Below are 18,337 nucleotides of genomic sequence, written 5' to 3'. Positions count from 1 at the left end.
AGTGGAATGTGCCAAATCACTCCCAGATGTGCACGGCGGCCAGCCCGACCCCCCTCCGCTCCCACCGGGCCGGCTGCCGCCCACCGGGGACCCCCGAGCAGCACAGCCCCACGGGACTGAGCCCATCGGCAGCCTGATCCTGCCCGGCCACGGCGCCCAGCCCCGTGTGTCCCGCGGCGTCGCGGCACCGAGGCCCGGAGCGCCCCGGCAGCGGGACGGGCGGGACGGCAGCGGGTGCCAGGGCGCGGCGGGGACGTGGAACGAGGACAAGGGTGGCCGCGTCCCCGTCCCGCTGAGGCCCCGCAGACCTCGGGCGCGGCGGGGTCGTGTGGGGTCCTGCCCCGCACCCCCGGCCCCGGTGCCAGGCGGGAGCAGCCGAGCGGAAAGGGGCTGTCAGATGGAATCTGGGTGCCGGCGGTGACGGCGCGGCGGGAGGCGGCCGTGCCCGCCACGTGGCCGCTTATGTAAGGGAGAGTGCAAGGGAGGACAGCGAGGCGGCCGGGGCACCGGGGACACCGCCGAGGGGACGCCGAGCCCCCGCCGCGCACTCGGGCGGGGAGCGCGGCCGGACACGCGCGCGTGGGGCTGCCCACGGCACAGCCCGGCCCCGTGGGCATGGCACGTGTGTGTGCGGGGACGCGGGCACGCGTGGGATGGAGTGGGGGGACACGACCCCAGCGGCCCCTCGGCCTCCCCGCATCTCTGCTGGCTGTCCTGGGGTGTCCCCTCGCCGCGCTGCTCCCACCGCAGCACTGCCAGCCCGCGGTGACGAACGGCTCCGGCGGGAGCTCCGGCACCCACGCGCCTGGATCCAGCTGCGCCATCGATTTTTCATCCACTGCGGCAGAGTGGAGCTGGGGCTGGCACTGGCACGGCCAGGGGGGCCGTGTCCCCTACACTGCCCCGCTGTCCCCATGGCTGTGCGCACAGCCAGGATGCCCCAGGGATAGTGCCAAGACGGGCAACCCTCCAGCCTCACCGTGGGGTGCCCACTATGGCCAGTCTGGCCCAGATGTGGGGGTGTCCCCGTGCCCTGCCTGTGCCACCATCACCTCACCCATCACCATGGGGGGATGCAGGGGGCCCAGGGATGGAACAACCGTGGGGGCAGAGGGAGAAGGATGTCTGCTCGCATCACCACACGTCACCGCGGACCCACAGGCTGCCAGGCGCTTCCTTCCTGACACTGCCACTGTGTGCCATGTCACCGTGTGCCGTGGGGCTGCGTCACTCCCTGGGGCTGGCACAGGACAGGACACGGCCGCCACGGCCCGTGGGGAGCTGGAGACCCCCACACAGCCCACACTCAGCCCACAGGCAGGATGATGCTGGTACCTGCTCAGCCCCGGAGCCTGCTGACAGGCGGCTGGGTCACGGTGCCCGCTGAGCCCCACGGTGCGGGGAGGGGCAGGGACAGGGTCGCCCAGGGCTCTTGACGTGGTGAGGGCACCGGGACACAGCCCGGAGCAGGCACAGCCTGGGCTGACCCCGGCGCCCGCCCGTGCCGCTGCACACGTCCGACACATGGCAGTGGCGGCTATAAATAGCGCCGGCAGCAGCGAGCGCTGAGCCTGCTCGGGGCCCTCGGGGCTCCCACATTCCCCCGTGCCCTCCCTGCCTCGGTTTCCCCACGGCCAACAGGGACCCAAGTGTGCCCGAGGTGTCCCCTGGCCCTGCAACAGCAGAGAGAGGGGGCTGCCCGGTTTGTGGGGCCTCAATAGGCTCCCCTTTCTGTCCTTGTCCTGGGCACCTGGTGCAAATGTCCCCGTGTTCTGTGACCTGCAGGGATGCCACAGAGCTGGGGGACAGAGGCAGGGCGGAGCTGGGACAGAGCAGGGCCACCCTGTGCGGCCACAGCAAAACTGAGGCACGCCAGGGACTCTATTACCACGACCTCCCCCACCACCAGCACCCCATCCCCGGCCAGGAGCTGCTGAGGGGCAGCCAGGGGTCCTGGGGGACAGGGTGGGATGGCAGAGGTAGGGTGGGATGGAGGGACTTGGGGCACAAGCAGAGCCTCATCTCCTCCCACTCCCCCCCGATTTGGAGCCCCCAACACCCCCCCTGCAATGAGGAAGCAGCAAAATTAGGTCAAAGCGTCCATTATTTAACAGAAATGGAGGAGCTGGGGCCAGGAGCTGAGGCTGGAGCCCAGGAGAGAGGTTGGGGGAACAGGGATGAAACAGGGGGGACAGGAGCAAGAGCTGAACCAAAACGACTTTATTTCATAGCAGGAGAAAAAGAGATGCCCCCTGTCCTCTCCCACCCTTCAGGGGTCCCTCACCCCCTCTGCCACTGCCAGCAATGGGACCCAGGGCAGGGCTGGCACTGGGGAGATTCTCCCTACAGCCAAAGTGGTTAAGAAGGTTCTGGAGGGCCTTGGAAGGCTCCTAAAGAGTTGGGAGCACACACGGCCCGTGATTCAGGACAGACGTCAGGATCACACACCAGGGTGGTAAGGAGGACCACCAACGTCAGGAGCACCCACCACTCCCTGCAAAGGGCTGGGATGTCCACAGAGGGGCTGAGGGTGTCCCAGCCTCCTGCCTAAGCTCCCGTCCCACAGAAACAGCAATATAACATTAATAATATTATTATATTAAAAATATTAATAACAAGACCCCAGACTGGCAGGCTCAAGGCAGAAGTTGGCAAATGTCCAAGATCTTGGGAGCCACTTGTCTGCTCTTGCCACAGCAGCAAAATCGCCCCTGGGGCCACGGAGAGGGGATTGCTGGGGGGTTAGTGCAGCCCCTGAGCCAGGATGCTGCCCATCAGCGCCGTGTCCTGCAGCTTGTGCTCCAGTGCTGCCTCCTCCAGCATCAGGGAAACCTGGGTGGGAGAACAGGGATGCTCAGCACCGTGCTGCCAGATCCTGCCCCAGTCCCATCACTGAACCCCAGCGCTGGCACCAGAGCCTGCCCCACCACCCCACGGTACCTTGGCCAGCCGGGCCTCCTTGGCCTTCTTGAGCTCCAGGACACCGCGGGACTCCAGGAGGGTGACAAGGGACAGACACTCGGCCTGGTCAACGGCGGGGAGCTGCTGCCGCCGGCACACCTGGCTGTAGGTGTCGTGGAGCTGGGGAGGGCAGAGGGGGGTTACACCACAGCAAAACACCCAGGAGACACCCCACAGACACCCACCCACTGCCCAGGTCCGGCCCTGAGAAGGTCTCACTGCCACTCACCTTCCCCAGGGTCACCTCACGGGCATGTGAGTGCCGGGCAAGCAGGAGCAGGGAGCAGAGCAGCACCTTCTGCTGCAGTGGGAACGTGTCCTGGGCCCCCTGGGACCTTCCTGCCAGCCGGTCCCCAAACACCTCCGAGAGCACCCGGGAGATGTGCAGGAGCCCCACACGCTTGGGGACAGGAGACGCTGGGGAGTCACCTGTGGGAGAGAGAGAGGATCCCATGGAGGTGAGAAATGAGGGGTGGTAGTGGAGAGAGGTGCCCCACAAAGGGAGCTCAGACTCTCACTGAAGAGACCCCAGAGGAGCTCCCCCAGGGTTTTGGCTCTGGCAGCAGTGACTCACCCCCTGGCAGTGGCTTGAGCAGGGTCTGGCCTCGCACCTCCAGCTCCACCACCTCCACGGCGCGCCTGGGGAGGGACAGCCCTGAGTGCCAGGCAGAGCAGGCACCCCCGGCACAGGCACCCTGGTGCGGGGAAGCCATGGAAACTCACAGGGACCACGCTGGCCCTGTCACCACCGGGTTTTGGGGCACACACTGACCTACAGACATCCAGGGCCTTGCGAGCATCCCCGGAGACTGCAGAGACCTTGCGGGCACAGAACTGGAGCGCAGCAGAGTCCACGATGCGGTCACCAGCCACCTGTGAGGCACCAGGGCCGTCAGTGCTGCCACCCATGTGGGCAGAGGAGCCCCTGTCCCTCCCTCTGTCCTCCCTGTGGCCCCACCTGCCCCAGCCGCTCCTGCAGGATGCGGGTGAGCTGCTCCTTGGTGTAGGGTGGGAAGTGCAGCAGCTGGGGGCTGCCGGCCGGGTGGGCTCGCAGCCTGGCCAGGCTCCGGTCTGTCAGGTCCAGGGCATTAGCCAACCCTGCAGAGTGAGGGGAAGAGAAGGATGAGGGCTGCTCTCCAAGGAGAGAGCAGAAGGGGGCTGCAAAGGGAAGACCCCATCAAGCTCCTCAAAACAGGAAGGATGCCCAGGGCTACATCCAGCATACTCACCCACAAGGACGAGCCTGGAGCTGGGCAGCTGGGGCCACTCAAAGAGGGTGTAGAGCACATCCTGGCCTTTGCTCTCCAGTTGGTCCAGCTCATCCAGCACCAGGAGGCTGTGGGTGAACCCAAATAAACCCCTGCTCTGTCCCCTCACAGCACTCCAAGAAGGGAGAGCAGAGCTTCTGCCAGCCTGCCTCTCCTGACATCCAGGGGGATCCCACTCCACCCACCAGAGACTGGGAACTCACACCATGGGTCCCCGCGCTGTCAGATGCTTCTCCAGGCTCCGGACACGCTCCCGGCCGGTGGCCACAGGCAGCCCCAGGTGCTTTGCCAGGGCAGGGAAGATGCTGTGGGGGCTGCCCAGTTCCATGCAGTTTAGCACCACAGTCTTGCTCCCAGCCAGTTTGTCCTGCCGGGAATGGGAAATGTTACAGTGACCCCATCCCACTGCTCCCCAGCCCCACAGCAGCCCCCCGGCCATGACCATGGCGCACACCTTGCAGTCCAGCAGAACACGGCTCAGACAGGCTGTTTTCCCAGTCCCAGGGGCTCCAGACACGTAGAGGCTGCCAGGACGGCGCCCCAGGACATGTTCCTGCAGGAACTGCCGGAGGATCCCCGTCTCCCGCTCCCTGCCCTGGAGCCGGTCGGGAATAGCCGCATGCAGCACCTGCTTGGCCTGCTGGTAACAGGTACCTGCACGGGGACCAAGAGGACTCAGGGAGGGATGTGGCACTGCTGGGACTCCATCCCAACTGATCATCATCCACTTCCATGTCCCCATCCCTGCCTTCATATCTATCCCTAGCTCCATATATACATCCCTATCGCTGGCTCTGTCCCCCACTTCATCCCCATCCCTATCCTCACATCCCCAACCCCATCCTTTGCTCCACCCTCAATCTATCTCTATCACCATCCATATTCCCAATCCCTATATCCCCATCCCATCCAGAACCCCACACCCAGCCCTGCTCACACTCACCTTCCTGCCTGAAGAGCCGGGTGCGTGGCTGCTGCCCACTGAGCCCTGAGCTCCGAGGGGTCTCTGGTCCCCCGCTCCGTGGGGATGGCTCCGGGCTCTTGGGCTGCTCGGGGGAGGCCGAGGGGTCCCCAAAGAGCAGGCGACGACCCCGGTTCTCCTTGCTGCGCTTGGCCGGGGAGCCAGGCAGGGCGTGGGGGACATTGCACAGGTTGTCATCACCTGCAGGGGCAATAGGCTGGTGGTGACACAGGGCCACTCTCCCTTGGAGGACTATGTGTATCAGCCCCTCCAAAAACTCCGCAGGAGCAGCTCTTCCTCCTGAAATGGGGGTGAAGCCACAAAGGCAGCTGGACCAGAGCCGGGAGGGGCTGAGCCCATTCGTGTGCCCCAACACCTCGGGGTGAGAAGGGGGATGTGCCCCCCACCATTCCCGAGGGGTCCCGGCGGAGGGACTCACCCAGACGTTTACGGGGGCTCAGAGGCTGAACTTTGGGGCTCAGCGGCTGCGCTGTGGCCCGGCCTGTACGTGTGTCCGAAGTGGCCTGGCCAGGGTCGGCGGAGCCCGAGGCCTTGGAACGCGGCGAGGGGCGCGGAGCAGGGGCATCGGGGTCCTTCTTGGCCGAGGGGGCAGCGAGGCGGCGGGCGCTCCTCGTGCGGGGGAAGCCGATGGTGGGCTGGCTCTGCGGGCTGCTGCTGGCCATGGCGGGGGCTGCGGGTGGAGGACAACGGTCAGAGGGCGGGACCCCGGCCAGGTGAGAAAGACCGCCAGCCCCGCGGGTCTCAGCCACCCCCTGCCACCCTAGTCCCATTCCCCACAGCGCTGCCCCCCATCTCTGGCCGCCATGTCCCCCTATGTCCCCCCAAGGCCCCTCAGGTCCCCTCCGGATCCCCCCAGCTGCCACCACTGACCTTCTCGCGCCAAATCAGCCCCGGCTCCGCACTTCGCGCCACCAGGCCGAGCTGGCCCCGCCCCTTTCTCCCCATTGGCTGCGCCGCTGCCGAGGCCGCCAATCACCGCTGCCGGAGGAAGGGCCGCAACAGAGCAGCCAATCAGCGAGCGCACTCGAGGCAGGGCGGAAGGCGCCGAGCGCGGCGCGCGGAGCATGCTGGGAGCTGTGGTCTGCCTGTGGGGGCTCGGCGCTCCCAGTACCCTCAGTGCTCCTACGACCCACACCCCCCACCGCAGCCTTCCCCGCACTCCCAGTGCCACCAGTTCCTCCTATACCGCCTTTGAACTGCCGCCCACTCTTGTCTCTCCGTGCTCCCAGTGCTCCCCACCCTTCCTCCCAGTATTCCCCACCGCGCTTCCCTCATGCTCCCAGTGCCCACACGCACCAATCCCCCTGCTCCCAGTATCCCACAGTCCTCCTTCCCAGTGGTCCCAGTGCCACTACTAACCCCGATCCCGCCTTCCTACCGCCTTCTCTGTGCTCCCACTACCCTGCCCCCAGCCCTTGGGGCATCTCCTCCAAGAAAGAAAATGGATTCCTGGGGGACCTCCACCTTAGACAGTGTCCTTGACATCAGTTATCACTTTATTACTTTTATTTAAGTGTAATTTCCAGCTCCTCCAAATTCCTCTGTTCCCTTTTAAAAGGGCCCCTCGCTGTGGGAGGGGCAGAACCGTGTTGAACTTTTATTAAACCCAAAGGGCAGCGCTGTGGGGGGGGGGTCATTCTCCAGAGAAACCCCCCACTCACCCCTCACTTCAGCTCAACAGGGGAAGGTCCATCATCATAGAAAAAAATCCCCTGAATGAGCTCCAAACCCATCTGCAGGGGTGGCCCCCCTGCACCCCGTGCCCTTCCTGCTATGGTACAAAGAGATCAGCAACTACGTTAGTGTGACCCCCGCCGCGGGAACACCGGGAGCCCGGCCGGGACCACCCGTCGGACAGGGAGTGTAAGGCAAAACATCACCGGCCCCCAGGGACCCCCACGTGCCCCCTGATGTGCCAGACCCAGCACAAACAGGCCCCCCATGTAATTAGTGTTTTCTTGTTAGAATGCTCAGGTTTGGAGGGGGTCAGCAGTGAGAGCCAGGAGAACCCTCGGGGGGTGTGCCAGGGGAGCAGTGGTTTTGAGGAGGGCATATAGGGGTGCCTCTCCTGTGGGGTCAGAGAAATGGGGTCCCCATCAGCCCAGCGCTGCTGGGGTGTCCCTGCGTGGTCCCACTCATGTTCCCCCTCTGCTTCTACTGGCTCCTGTGCAAAAAAGCAACGGGCTGTGCCGGGATAACAAGGTTCCACCAGGATAAGGAGGCTTTCCCAGGATAACAAGGCTCTGCCGGCCTGTCCCTGCTTCTCCTCGCTCTGGGGGGTCTCACAGCACATCCATTCCCTACCTGACCCCAGCCCCTCTCCATGAGCCCCCCTGGTCCCAACAGTCAGCACACGGCTTGGCCTCAAGTCCTGTGCCTGGCTCCCAGGCAGATCCCGACCCAGGATCCATGAGGAGGAATGAGGGATGGACCCATCCAGGCTTGCCACGAGGTCACAGAGTCCTGCGGGGTGCATAGATGAGGCGGGGCTGGCGGAGCACGCTGGACTGGGGGGATCCGCTTGTCCTGGGAAAACCGGAGAGGCTGGGAGTGTGTCATGCAGGATCCGGGGGGCTGGGAGCTGGGGGGGGTCCAGCTGAGGAAGGGGAAGGAGGTCCATGTCTCTGCTCTGGAACAATCCACCTGCAAAGCCCGTTTTCACCTGGGGATGGGGGGCAGAGGGGGAGCCCCACGCGTAGCTGGAAGACAAGGAAGCCTGTTGGAAGCAGAAGCTCCGCAGAGCCGGATCCAGCACGTCTGCTTTCCCTCCTCCACACCCCCGCGCCAGCTGCCGGCCCCCCCCGACCTCCCCGCGGAGATCTGGAGCCTGGGATTTGCGCCTGGCAGCAGCCGCTGCAGCCGCACCGAGCTCGGGGCTTTTCAAACCCGCATTAAACATTCATGGCTCTAAAAATAAACGAGCATCCCATTCTCCCCGGAGTCTCCGCCGGGATCCGCAGCGCTGACGCGCAGCACCAAGGGCACTTTGAGCTCTGCCGGGTCCGAGTGCCGCTGCTCGGGGCCTGTCCTGGGATACACACAGGATCTGCATAGCCCCAGCCCCTGCCCTGGCTGAGGGGACCTTTGAGATCCCCTCCAGTACCAAAGGTGCTCAGCAAAGGCAGGAATGAGCCCAGCAGGCAAACCAGGAGCAGGGGGGATAGGGCATCCGCACAGCCCAAATTTCTGCCTCCCCTGCAGCACAGGGAGCTGCCATCAGGGCTTGGTACCCCTGGGAATGGGGCACAGCACCCCCAAAACACAGGCAGGGCCCAGGGCATGGCCATTGCACCACCCACCCTGTGCAGGGACAAACAGGACAGTGCCAGTCCCAAGGGCACAAGAGGGGAGAGGGAATTTGGGACACCCCGTCCTCCTCCTCACCTCTGTTTGTTTTGCTGGGGTAGATTCTCTGGAAGTATTTATATTCCTCTGGGGCCGGGAAGTCTTCAACGGGATGAAAGGAGTATTTGGATTCAAAGTCATCTGTGAAGAAATGGGGAAAGGGGCAGGTGACGGAAGGGGTCTCTGGGGGCAGCCTGGCCAAAGCCACAGGGCTCAGCTCCGAGGGGGATCCGTGCGGAGCTCCCACTCACCCAGGAATGCTCTGACGGTGGAGATGGAGTCGCGGTGCCCGTTCCGCACGGGCGGCGGTGGCGGCGGCGGCCCGGCCGGGGTCCGGGTGGGTGGTGGCGGGGGCTTCCCCCGGCTGGGGGGCTCGGCGGGGCCGTGCAGTCTGTACGGGGGTGGGGGCGGGGGGGCGTCGCGCCCTCCGTTCCGCAGCATCGGCGGTGGGGGCGGCGGAGCTGCGGGGACAACGGGGTCAGGAATTCCCGGGGCAAACCCAGGGACATCCCCCGGAGCGCTCAGGGCCAGCTGCTGCGCCAGACCGCGGCTCAGGGATGCTCCTATGCGTGCCCGGAGATTTCCTGCTCGCTCCTGACATCTGCATTCCTCATCCCTCCACCAGCTGCAGTGCAGGGACCAGTCAGCCCCACTGCCCCACCGCCCCAGGGGCTGCTCCAGCCCTGCATGCTCCCACACTGGGCACAGGTCCCTCTGCACCACAGGGGATCCCAGGAGAAGCTACGATCCTGCACATCCTTGAGTCTGAGGGCAGCGGCTCCACATGGAGCCAAGATGCTGCCTGCCAAGACTGGAAGCCAGCTCTGCAGTGTCACCAAGGCAGTGACAGGATCCACAGCCCCTCTGACCCACCTCTCGCTCCTGCCCAGCCTCCCGCAGAGGCTCCGTGGCAGTTCGTGCTCCTCATTAGCCTAATTACACCCGGGCTGACAGCGCAGATCCCCAGCTGTAGCTCTGAGGAGGGATTCTGGCAAGGCCAGAAGGACGGAGCGGCTTGGCAGCAGCCCAGGCAGGAGCTGCGGTCTGGACGGGGAGCCCAGGAGTGCACGGGGGGGCACCGGGGTGCAGCCAACACCAGTCCCAGCCAAGGGGACACGCTCCCGAGGGCTGCACACCCAGGGAAAGGCTTCTCCACAGCTTTTACACCCTCCCAGTGACATTTAGGAAGCTTAGAAGAGCTGTGCTCTGCCACGTTCTCTTTTCCCACACCAGGAGAGCACGGACAGGAGCTGCCCAGCCACAACCCACCATCAGCACTAGTCTTGGAAGGAGTTGGATGGTCATGGGACATTACCAAGGACGTGTTAAACGTGGAACTGCAACTCTTGCCCCAGCTCGGCCCCTACACCACATGCAGACGACTCAACGAAGCCAACTCTTCCCCATCACCTCCTGCCAACCCCTGATCACCCCAGCTGCCCTCACACACCACCAAACGAGTGTCTCTTACCTGCTCCACGGCTCGGGGGGTCTCTGGCCGGCGGCGGGGGGCGGCTGCTCTGCAGGGACGGGGAGGCAGCAGTGGGTGGTGGCGGTGCCAGACCCCGCAACGGGCCCGGCGCCTTCCTGTGCAAGGAGTTGTGTCTCTGCGGCAGCTCCGGAGCCAACTCGCTGCTGGGGCTGGAAGGACCGTTGGGGACACCGGGGGGTTGCCGGTAAGGAGGAGGCGGAGGGGCGAGAGACTGGCCCTGAGCGCCCGAGCGGAGGCTGACTGGGGAAGGCGGGGGTTTGATCGGCGGCGGGGCCGGGGGTCCGTCCCTGCTGCCGGGCAGGCGCTGTCCCGGGGTGGGCGGCAGCGGCTTCTCCCGGTTGTAGGGCGAGGCCTTGGCGTGTGCTGCAGGGGGGGCCGGGGGCGCGGCGGCGCGGCGGCCTGGCGGCGGGGGCGGCGGGGCCGAGGAGCTGTGCTTCATGCCGGTGCCGCCGGCGGTGCCGGGCCGGGACAGGTCAGGCAGGGAGGGCCTCTGCGTGCGCGGCAGTTCCGGTGGGGACCCCCGGCTGCTGTCGGCATCGTCCTGAGGGCGGCTGTTGCTGGCCGGCACCGGGGGCCTGGGAGCAGCTGCTCGGGAGCCAGGGACTTGTAGTGTTTGTTTAGTGGAGCTGTCTGCGGGGAAGGAGAGCACAGTGAGGGGTCGGGCAGGGCACAGGGGCAGGGCCATGTCCCTGCACAGAGCCATGGCCGAGGAGGGCCAGGCCACAGGGACGGCTGCGTGGCACATGCAAGGAGATGACACTGAGCATAGCCACACACAGCTCCTCTCTCACCCCTCTACTCTGTGGCCACCACAGAGAACACACAGAGTTCAGCAATACACAAAACTCCTGCGCCCTGCAAGAGGTCTGTGTGTGGGACTGAGGCTCAGGGAGGGCACAGCTGGCCTGTGCCATGCATGGGATGTGATTTGAGGTCCTGCTTCTGAGCAGCTGAAATCCCAGGAATACACAGTGAGACCCTCAACCCCTTCCTGCTCAGGGCCCTCCCCAGGGACCCCCAGACAGACCACGGGCCTGTGGCCATTACCTGAGCTGTCCTTGGCTCCCACAGGTCTGAGCTTGGGAACGCCGCCTTGGAAGAGGCCACCCTTGGGCTGGATAGCAGCTGAGCCAGAGCTGTAGCTGCCGCCGCTGCCCTTGGGCTCTGAAAGGAGGGAGGCAAAGAGGTTAAGCCTGGAATTATCCAATCCTCCAATGAGGAGCTGCTGGGAACCAGATGGGCAAGCACCCTGAAGGGCTCGGCAGCGCCCAGCACGGGGCCAGCAGCCTGCTGGGAACTCACTTTCCAGGATGGGCGCGCTCCGGTCATTGATTTGGGTCACTTTCCTGAGCTTGGTCCCTTTACAGATGTCCTGCAGGAGAGCCCCACGGCCCCGCTGCTCCTCTCGGCTCAGCTTCGGCGGTTCCGTGTTCGCCTGGAGAGGAGCAGCAGCTCAACACTTCCCCAGGACCCCCCCAGCACAGGAACAACCCAGCTCCACATTCCCACCTCCCGGAGCACCCCACCCCTGCCACAGCCAGCCTTCTCCAGGGGCAATTCCTCTGGCAAGTGGCCCCAGTGTGGGGACAGGCCACCTGCCTGCCCAGTGAGGTGACCCCTACCTGACTGAGGGTGGGGGGTGGCGGGGGGCCGGGGGGCGGCGGCGGGGGAGGAGGGATCGGCATCCTGGCGGCTCCGGCTGCTCAGTGCTGGGGGCAGGCCTGGGCACTCATGCCTGCGGGAAGGGAGGAAGCGGTCAGGGAACGCGGGGAAAGCCGGCGGTGAAACACAGCCCTGGGGAATTGTACCGGTGCCCTGCGCCCGGAGCTCGTGCAGAGAGCAGCTGGAGCTGTTCTCCCAGGCTGCCCCAACACCCTGGAGCAGCAGGTCCCAGAGGTGGGAGCCAGCACGTCCCCACCCCAAATCCCCAGAGGCCCCGCAGCGCCTGCAGTCAAAACCCAGGACACGTCTCACACAACCACCTTGCTCGGCAGACAAAACCTGGCCAAGCTGATCCTGCACCATCCATCCAGCTCCTCCAGCTGCAGCCGGAGGCTGCTCACTTGGGAGTGTGACAGTAGCCCGCCAGCACTGGCACGTGGCCCCATGGCCTCTCCAGCCACGATCAGGATAAATCTGCCAGATGGCTCCGGCTCCACAGCAGCCAGAGCGGCACGGGACTGTCATGTGGCTCCCATCGCTGAATTTACCCATCTCTTGTCTCCTAAATCAATAACCCCCAGCACTGAAGACTCTCCGTGCCCCTTAACTCCAAAGCCCCCTCAAAGCTGTCCAAGCAATCAGGGAAACCAGCTTTCCCAGCAGAGATCTGGAGACAACTCCAACTCAACCCATCAGAAGCCCAGAACAAACCTGTCTGGCACCACGGCTCACCTGGAACAGCTCCCAGGGCTCCGCAGGGCCCGGCAGCTCTGGTCGGCACTGGAGACAGAACACAGAGGGACTGGGGACAGGAAGAGGAGCCTGAATCACTGGGAGGTCACAGGCCCTCGTGCCACTGACAGCAGTGCTCAGGTAGGGCCTGCTGTAGCACCGGCTCAGGGAATAGGAATGTCATGACTGGAGGCCTTGCTCACCACATGGAAAGTCCCAGGCACTCAGGGCAGATCCTGAGGCAGGAGACAAATGTCCCTCTCTGGGCCACAGATGTCATTCCCACAGGAAAACCTATTCCACAGTCACTAATGGGAACCACATCACCAACAGGAGGAAAGGACAGGGCAGTTTCACACCTGAAACTTCCGATTTCCGAGTCCTGACCTCCAGGGCAGGTGACAGAGGGCACAGGAACAGCCCCCACCGCAGGGAAAGTTCCTTTGTGACTCATATTTTTACAGGTATTAACAACCAGATCCCCTCTCACACTCATCTCCTGCTAGATAAACTACAACTTCCTAATCCCACAGGACACAGGTCCATCCTCTGTCAGACATTCCCAAGGTGTGAGACCAGGAGCAGCAGCTCCCCTGCCCTTGAGCAAATCACTGGCTCTGGGGTTCAGAGAAATAAACACCTAAACTGCCTTTTAATCAAAATCAGCTCTTCCACCCTGTGAGAACTCCACAGCTAACAGCTTCATCAGGAAGACATTCTTCCCTCTATCTTACAGCATTTTCCAAGTCACCCAAGACTCCCAGTGCCCTCCTGTAACAAACATGGGGCTCCTTCACCCCAGCCTGAGCTCGAGGCCTCGCACAAAGAGCCGACGTCCACCGATCCCTCCGGACACTGCAGTCGGGAACAACGCCCAGCAAACCCATCCGGCCTGTGCCTTTCCCACTGGAGCAGGATCACAGACGCCTCTGAACGTGCTCGTCTGGGACGTGCTGCAACAGGAACATTTTTCCCTGTGCTCCTTCCCACCCGCAGCGGGATCAAATGGGCCAGGGTGGCACGAGTGGCTCCGGGCAGAGCCCCAGCCGGGCTGGATCAGCTGCCGGAGGGAATTAGCAGGGATCCAGCAGAGGAATGCGCCAGGTAATGAGACTCCTGACTCGGGTTCGTGTGTCACAGCCCTGAGCCAGCACAGGAGTGATGCCAGGGCCACCACCTCTGCTTCCAACCCACGGGAACGTCACACATTGTGTCCCCGCTCTGCTCCTGTGCCAGCTGGTTACTCCCAGGGTGACACTTCCCTCGGTGGCCCCTGTGACAGGGACACATCTCACAGACAGACAAACAGGGGTTTGTCAGCTGGCACAAACCATCCAGCGCCACCCGTGCCAGGCCAGCACTGCTGGGGTCTCTCAGTGTGACCTGCTGACAGGCTCCAGACAATCCACAGGGGCCTGGAGGACAAGGGGGGTATTTCCACAAACAGATCACGAGTCACTATCTCCCCTCTAAGGTGCCTTTACAGCAAAACCTGCGCTCAGATCCAGGCTCTGACCTAGAAGAACGAGAGGAAGGGAGAGAGAAGAGTTTAAGCTAAAGCAGCTTGAGGATAAACTGGAGCTGAATTCCCAAGAAACAGGTCATTCCATTTCGGCGCACGGCCCCGTTCGGGCTGGGGATTAACAGCAAAGGTCACATTGAAAAACCAAAATCGAGAGGCCCCGAACTCAGCACATGGCTGGGAAAAGCTGAGAGATCCGGGTGGGAATGATGCCTTTGAAATACAGCCTGGATCTTTCATGTGCAAGAAGACAGACCCAGCTGATACAGATTAGGGAGACAGGAGCTAAATCCTCCAGGAAAAGAAAAAAAGGGGGAGTTTTCCTCCCAGCACCCCTTCATGCCTGGCAGAAGCTATCCCTGCTAACAATGCTCCAACTTCTCTGTGCTCCTTCTTCTTTGTTCTTCCTTAACCAGGACCCTTCCACCAAGATACATCAGAGCCTCTGAGGGCTCCATATGCTGTGGTGGCAGCTCCCTGTGCTCACAGGGAAAGTGGCTGGGAAGAGCTGAATGCAGAGACACCAGCAGATAAAAGCTGGGTTGAGGCAGGAGGGGCAGGTTTACACAGCGCCTTTGCTTTTCCAAACCAAACCTCAGGAAAGCTCTGAGCAAAGCATGAGGAAAACAAGGTGTGAAAAGCTGTCCCTAGGGAGGAGGGAGAGATCAGGAGATCGAGGTCACCCTGTGGAAAAGCTGCTTCAGAGCTGCTGTTCCACAGGCTGGGAGCCCACCGTGGCCACAGACCCGTCGGCAGTGTTTTGGATCAGCACTTCCCTGTCAACCCTGGGATGAAAACATTACTAAATCGCAAGAACTTGACATTCAGCTGCCCCTTGTCCCCTAAAAGCAGCAGGATTGGGCAGATCCGGCCCAGCCAGCGAGACACACCACGTTTTCCAGGCATTTTTCAAGTCCCTGTTTGCTGTGAAGGGAATTGAAACGCCCTCCCCAGCAGCAGCCCCCATTCCGCTCATCCCGGGGGGATTGCTGCTGGAGCAGGACAGGCAGCAGCAGTGACCTTCAGCCGCCTATTTCCTCGCTTTTCAGGGGGATTTGGGCTCCGGGCGGATTTGTATTTCACATTTGCAAGCCCGAGCTGCAGCGCCTCATCCTCAGGGAGGCTTTGAACTGCAGATCAAGAGGAATTTCCACCCTCTGATGTCGGTGCAGAAATGCGGCCGCACCGGTTTGGGAACGACTTCCAAGGCTGGACCTCTCCAACACCCGCCCCCGCGTCTTTATCTTCCCTCTCTTCCCATCCAAACCCGCAGTTCCTCGTTACCCTCTCCCAAATTCCAACCCTGTCCTCCGCAGCCTGACATTCCTGCCCGCTCCCGAGGAGCTGAGGATGCTACATAAATAATTTATCCTGAGCGACAGCCATCGCAGGATTTAAGGTCATTGAGGCTTTTAAAATCCTATCAGCATGCTTCCCGAGCCGAGCTGCCAGCTCCATTTGGAGCATCCCGCGGAGCCGGCGCATCCCTGCGTGCAGACAGACAGACACGCTCCCACCCCGCGGGATCCAGACGCTCCCTGTGAATTATTAACAACCCGCAGGCTCTGACGAGGCGTTTTTAACAAAAACCCCAAACTCCACAGTTTCTAACTCCTCAGGGACGAGCTCCACAGCCTCAGTTTCCCCATCCACCCCCAGTTTTTACAACCTCAGTTTCCCTATCCATCCGCAGCTTCCACATCCTCCGTTTTCCTCTCCACAGTTTTCCCAGTTTCCACAGCCTCAGTTTTCCCACCCCTGGCTTTCCCATCCCCGACCACAGAACCCCCAGCTCAGTCTGCCCCTTGCTCCCATCTCATCTCAGGTCACTCAGCAGAGGAAACCTTTAATCAGGAGCAAGGAACCCTTTCCCGAAATTCCGCTGCAGCTAAAGGAAAAGCAGGAAAAGCCCGTCCTGCCAGGCCGGCAGCCTTCCCTGCCGCTCCCCCTTTGCCGAAGAGGCAAAAGGAAGACGGGGAAGGGAGAGGTGGTACACGAGAGGCAGGGCAGGAACCGAGGGGCTGGGCAGGAACCGCTGAATTATTCCAGCGGGAGGAAGTGGCGGGAGACGCGGGGACTTCCCGGTTCCTTTTGAGCCGGAGCTGGGAATTCCGGGTGCAGCGATCCTGACAGTGATCTCAACAGAGTGGGATCCCGCAGTGCTCCGGGTCCTGGAGGTGGGAGCAGGGAGTCCTGAAGGTGTTTCCCTGGAACAGGAGGGACAACTCAACTGCAGCGTTGCCCAGAAAAGCTGTGGCTGCCCCAAGCCTGGAAGTGTTCCAGGCTGGATGGGGCTTGGAACAACCCCTTCCAGTGGAAGATGGGATTTAAGGTCATTTGCAACTCAAGTCATTTCAGGATTCCACAAAACTCTGTGTTCGTGGTAATCCCTAAGACACCACAGGCTCCAAAAGGTCTGCCCCTGCTTCTCCTGTACCCCAACAGGATCCAGTGCATCCCCAGCCCTATCTGGTTCTGGGCACCCACAGGGTAGGGGTCCAGGGGATCACTGTGAGGGTCCCAGGGGTCATAGAGGGGGTGCAGGGGGATCCTGGGAAGGGTGGAGGGGTCCCAAGGGTCATGGTCAGGGTCCCAGGTAGACACAGGGGTCACACTGGGGGACCCTGGCCCCATGTCCTGCCGGTTCTGGACAGCCCCACAGGGGTCTTGGGGAGGGGACCCTGAGGTGACCCAGGAATCAGGGGGGAAGGGTCAGTGGGGTCATGGTGGGGGTCTCAGAGGTCACAGGGAGAGTCTCAGGGGACACTCTGGGGTCAGAGTCTCCATTTTGGGGGTCCCCAAGGTGGGATTCCAGGCACCTGGCCCCACCATTTCTGGGCAGCCCCAGGCTGGGGGTCCAGGGGCGTCCTGCAGAGGGGTGGAAGAGTCCAGGGCATCAATATGAGGGTCTCAGAGGGGTGCCAGGAGTCACAGTGGGGGTCCCTTGTCCCCAGTCCGGCCAGGTCTGGAGACCCTCAGGTCTGAAGTGACCCAGGATCAGGGTGAAGGGGTCCAAGGGTCAGTGTAGTGATCTTAGGGCAGTCCCAGAGGACGCTCTGGGGTCAGGGTAGAGGTCCCAGACCCCTGGGCCCGCTGGTTCCAGCCAACCCAAAGACAGAGTCCGAGCAAAGGTAGAGAAAGCCAGGAGATCAGTGCGGGGATCCCAGGGGGTCCCAGGCCACTGCTCCTGCCACTTCCAGGCACACCCAGGGTGGGGGATACAAGGAGGGTCCTGGGGAGGGATCCCACATATAATACAAGGGTCAGGGTGGGGGCTCAAGGACAGTACAGGGGTCTCAGTGGAGCTCCATGGGGGTCCTGAGGACGGGTCTCAGAGGGAACCTAGAGGTCACCGTGGGGGTCCCCATGGCGGTGGGGTCACAGACCACCCCCGATCCGCCGGTTCCAGACACAGACAAGCTGGGGGTCCAGGGTAGTTCTGGGGAAGGGTCCCTGACGTGCCCCAGGAGTCAGGGAGGTGGGAGATCTCACAGCCGTCCCAGGGGTCAGGGTGGGAGGGCTCAGGGGGTCCATGGGGGGGCTCCAGCCCCGCCGGTTCCTGGCACTCCACAGCCGACACTGCGGACCCTCAGACGGCCCCAGAGACCCCCTCAGACGGCTCCAAGGACCCTCAGCCGGCTTACAGCACCCCCCAGCTCCGCGCAGGCCTCAGCGCACCCCCCGGCCCGCCGATCCCAAGCTCCGCACAGGCCCCACGCGCGCACCCCAAGCCACCACACCCCACACAGGGCTCCCGCGGCCGCAGTCCCGGCCTCCCGAGCCCCGCGAGTCCCGGCCCGGCCCCGCCGATCCCCCCCCGGCCCTCCCCCGCTCACCCGCGGCTCCTCCCGCCGCTCCCGGCCCCGGCCCCAGCCCCGCCGAACGAAATGGCGGCCGTGGCCCTTCTGCGCCTGCGCCGCCGAACCGGATGTGGGAGGGACACGGCGAGGCAACAGCGCCATGATGAGGAGGTCGGGCGACAATGAGGAACGCGCCCGTCATCGCCATCTTGGGAAGGTCACACCGGCTTCGTGAGCGTCCGGAGCCGCGGTGTCCCTGTGACCGAAGGCAGAGCAGCGCCACCGAAAAGAAAATCGCCACTCTGTATCGAAATTCTTCTGAAGGCCCGTGGTGCTGTGACAGAGCGCGTCCAGGCCGCCTGTCCCGCCCTTCCGCCATATTGAGAAGGTCAGCTGATCGTTCCAGCAGTCGCCATGTTGGGAGGGTTGACGGAAACCGGGTTGCGGTCGCCATGTTTGGAGGGTCAAAGGTTGGCTCCGCGCTGCCGCCATCTTGGGAAGGTCAGCTCCACCCTGTCATTGCCGGGTTCATTACGTCACCGACAGTGAGGCTGTGACGTCACTCCCACATGA

The 18,337-nt window shown here is 63.2% G+C and overlaps 2 protein-coding genes across 4 annotated transcripts; both read right to left on the bottom strand.

The window, feature by feature from the left end:
• Positions 1–2,086: 2,086 nt before the first annotated feature.
• Positions 2,087–18,314, bottom strand: CDC6 (cell division cycle 6). 3 transcript variants are annotated; one of them, XM_066336691.1, is made up of 12 exons: positions 17,801–18,314; positions 5,630–5,881; positions 5,173–5,391; positions 4,684–4,883; positions 4,433–4,596; positions 4,191–4,297; positions 3,920–4,059; positions 3,734–3,834; positions 3,536–3,600; positions 3,191–3,390; positions 2,941–3,081; positions 2,087–2,832 (listed from the first exon to the last, which is right to left on the bottom strand). In XM_066336691.1, the coding sequence occupies exons 1-12, from the start codon at positions 18,216–18,218 to the stop codon at positions 2,743–2,745; spliced, it is 2,097 nt and encodes a 698-aa protein (XP_066192788.1). In that variant the 5' UTR covers positions 18,219–18,314; the 3' UTR covers positions 2,087–2,742. The 3 variants fall into 3 exon arrangements, with proteins under 3 accessions (XP_066192788.1, XP_066192789.1, XP_066192790.1); XM_066336692.1 differs by lacking the exon at positions 17,801–18,314 and adding an exon at positions 7,612–7,831; XM_066336693.1 differs by lacking the exon at positions 17,801–18,314 and adding an exon at positions 6,082–7,092.
• On the bottom strand, positions 7,776–17,900 carry WIPF2 (WAS/WASL interacting protein family member 2). Its single transcript, XM_066336695.1, has 8 exons — positions 17,801–17,900; positions 11,671–11,783; positions 11,351–11,483; positions 11,096–11,212; positions 10,028–10,678; positions 8,808–9,017; positions 8,596–8,697; positions 7,776–7,910 (listed from the first exon to the last, which is right to left on the bottom strand). The coding sequence occupies exons 2-8, from the start codon at positions 11,731–11,733 to the stop codon at positions 7,870–7,872; spliced, it is 1,317 nt and encodes a 438-aa protein (XP_066192792.1). The 5' UTR covers positions 11,734–11,783; positions 17,801–17,900; the 3' UTR covers positions 7,776–7,869.
• Positions 18,315–18,337: the final 23 nt, after the last annotated feature.

The sequence above is a fragment of the Sylvia atricapilla genome, chromosome 27 (assembly GCF_009819655.1).
Source record: "Sylvia atricapilla isolate bSylAtr1 chromosome 27, bSylAtr1.pri, whole genome shotgun sequence".
Taxonomy (NCBI): Eukaryota; Metazoa; Chordata; class Aves; order Passeriformes; family Sylviidae; genus Sylvia; species Sylvia atricapilla.
Note: the sequence above shows the minus strand (reverse complement) of the source record. Positions and strands in the feature narration are given on the sequence as shown.

Excerpts from the sequence above, each read along its gene's own strand:
- WIPF2 (XM_066336695.1), bottom strand. The coding sequence starts at position 11,733 with ATGCCGATCCCTCCTCCCCCGCCGCCGCCCCCCGGCCCCCCGCCACCC. Across the intron at positions 11,213-11,350 it reads GAGCGCGCCCATCCTGGAAA|AGCCCAAGGGCAGCGGCGGC; the intron begins GTGAGTTCCCAG and ends CCCTCCTTTCAG. Across the intron at positions 7,911-8,595 it reads CCCCAGCAAAACAAACAGAG|CTACGCGTGGGGCTCCCCCT; the intron begins GTGAGGAGGAGG and ends CTTGTCTTCCAG.
- CDC6 (XM_066336691.1), bottom strand. The coding sequence starts at position 18,218 with ATGGCGACCGCAACCCGGTTTCCGTCAACCCTCCCAACATGGCGACTG. Across the intron at positions 5,882-17,800 it reads AGCGGCGGGAGGAGCCGCGG|CCCCCGCCATGGCCAGCAGC; the intron begins GTGAGCGGGGGA and ends CTCCACCCGCAG. Across the intron at positions 4,060-4,190 it reads CTCCAGGCTCGTCCTTGTGG|GGTTGGCTAATGCCCTGGAC; the intron begins GTGAGTATGCTG and ends CTCACTCTGCAG.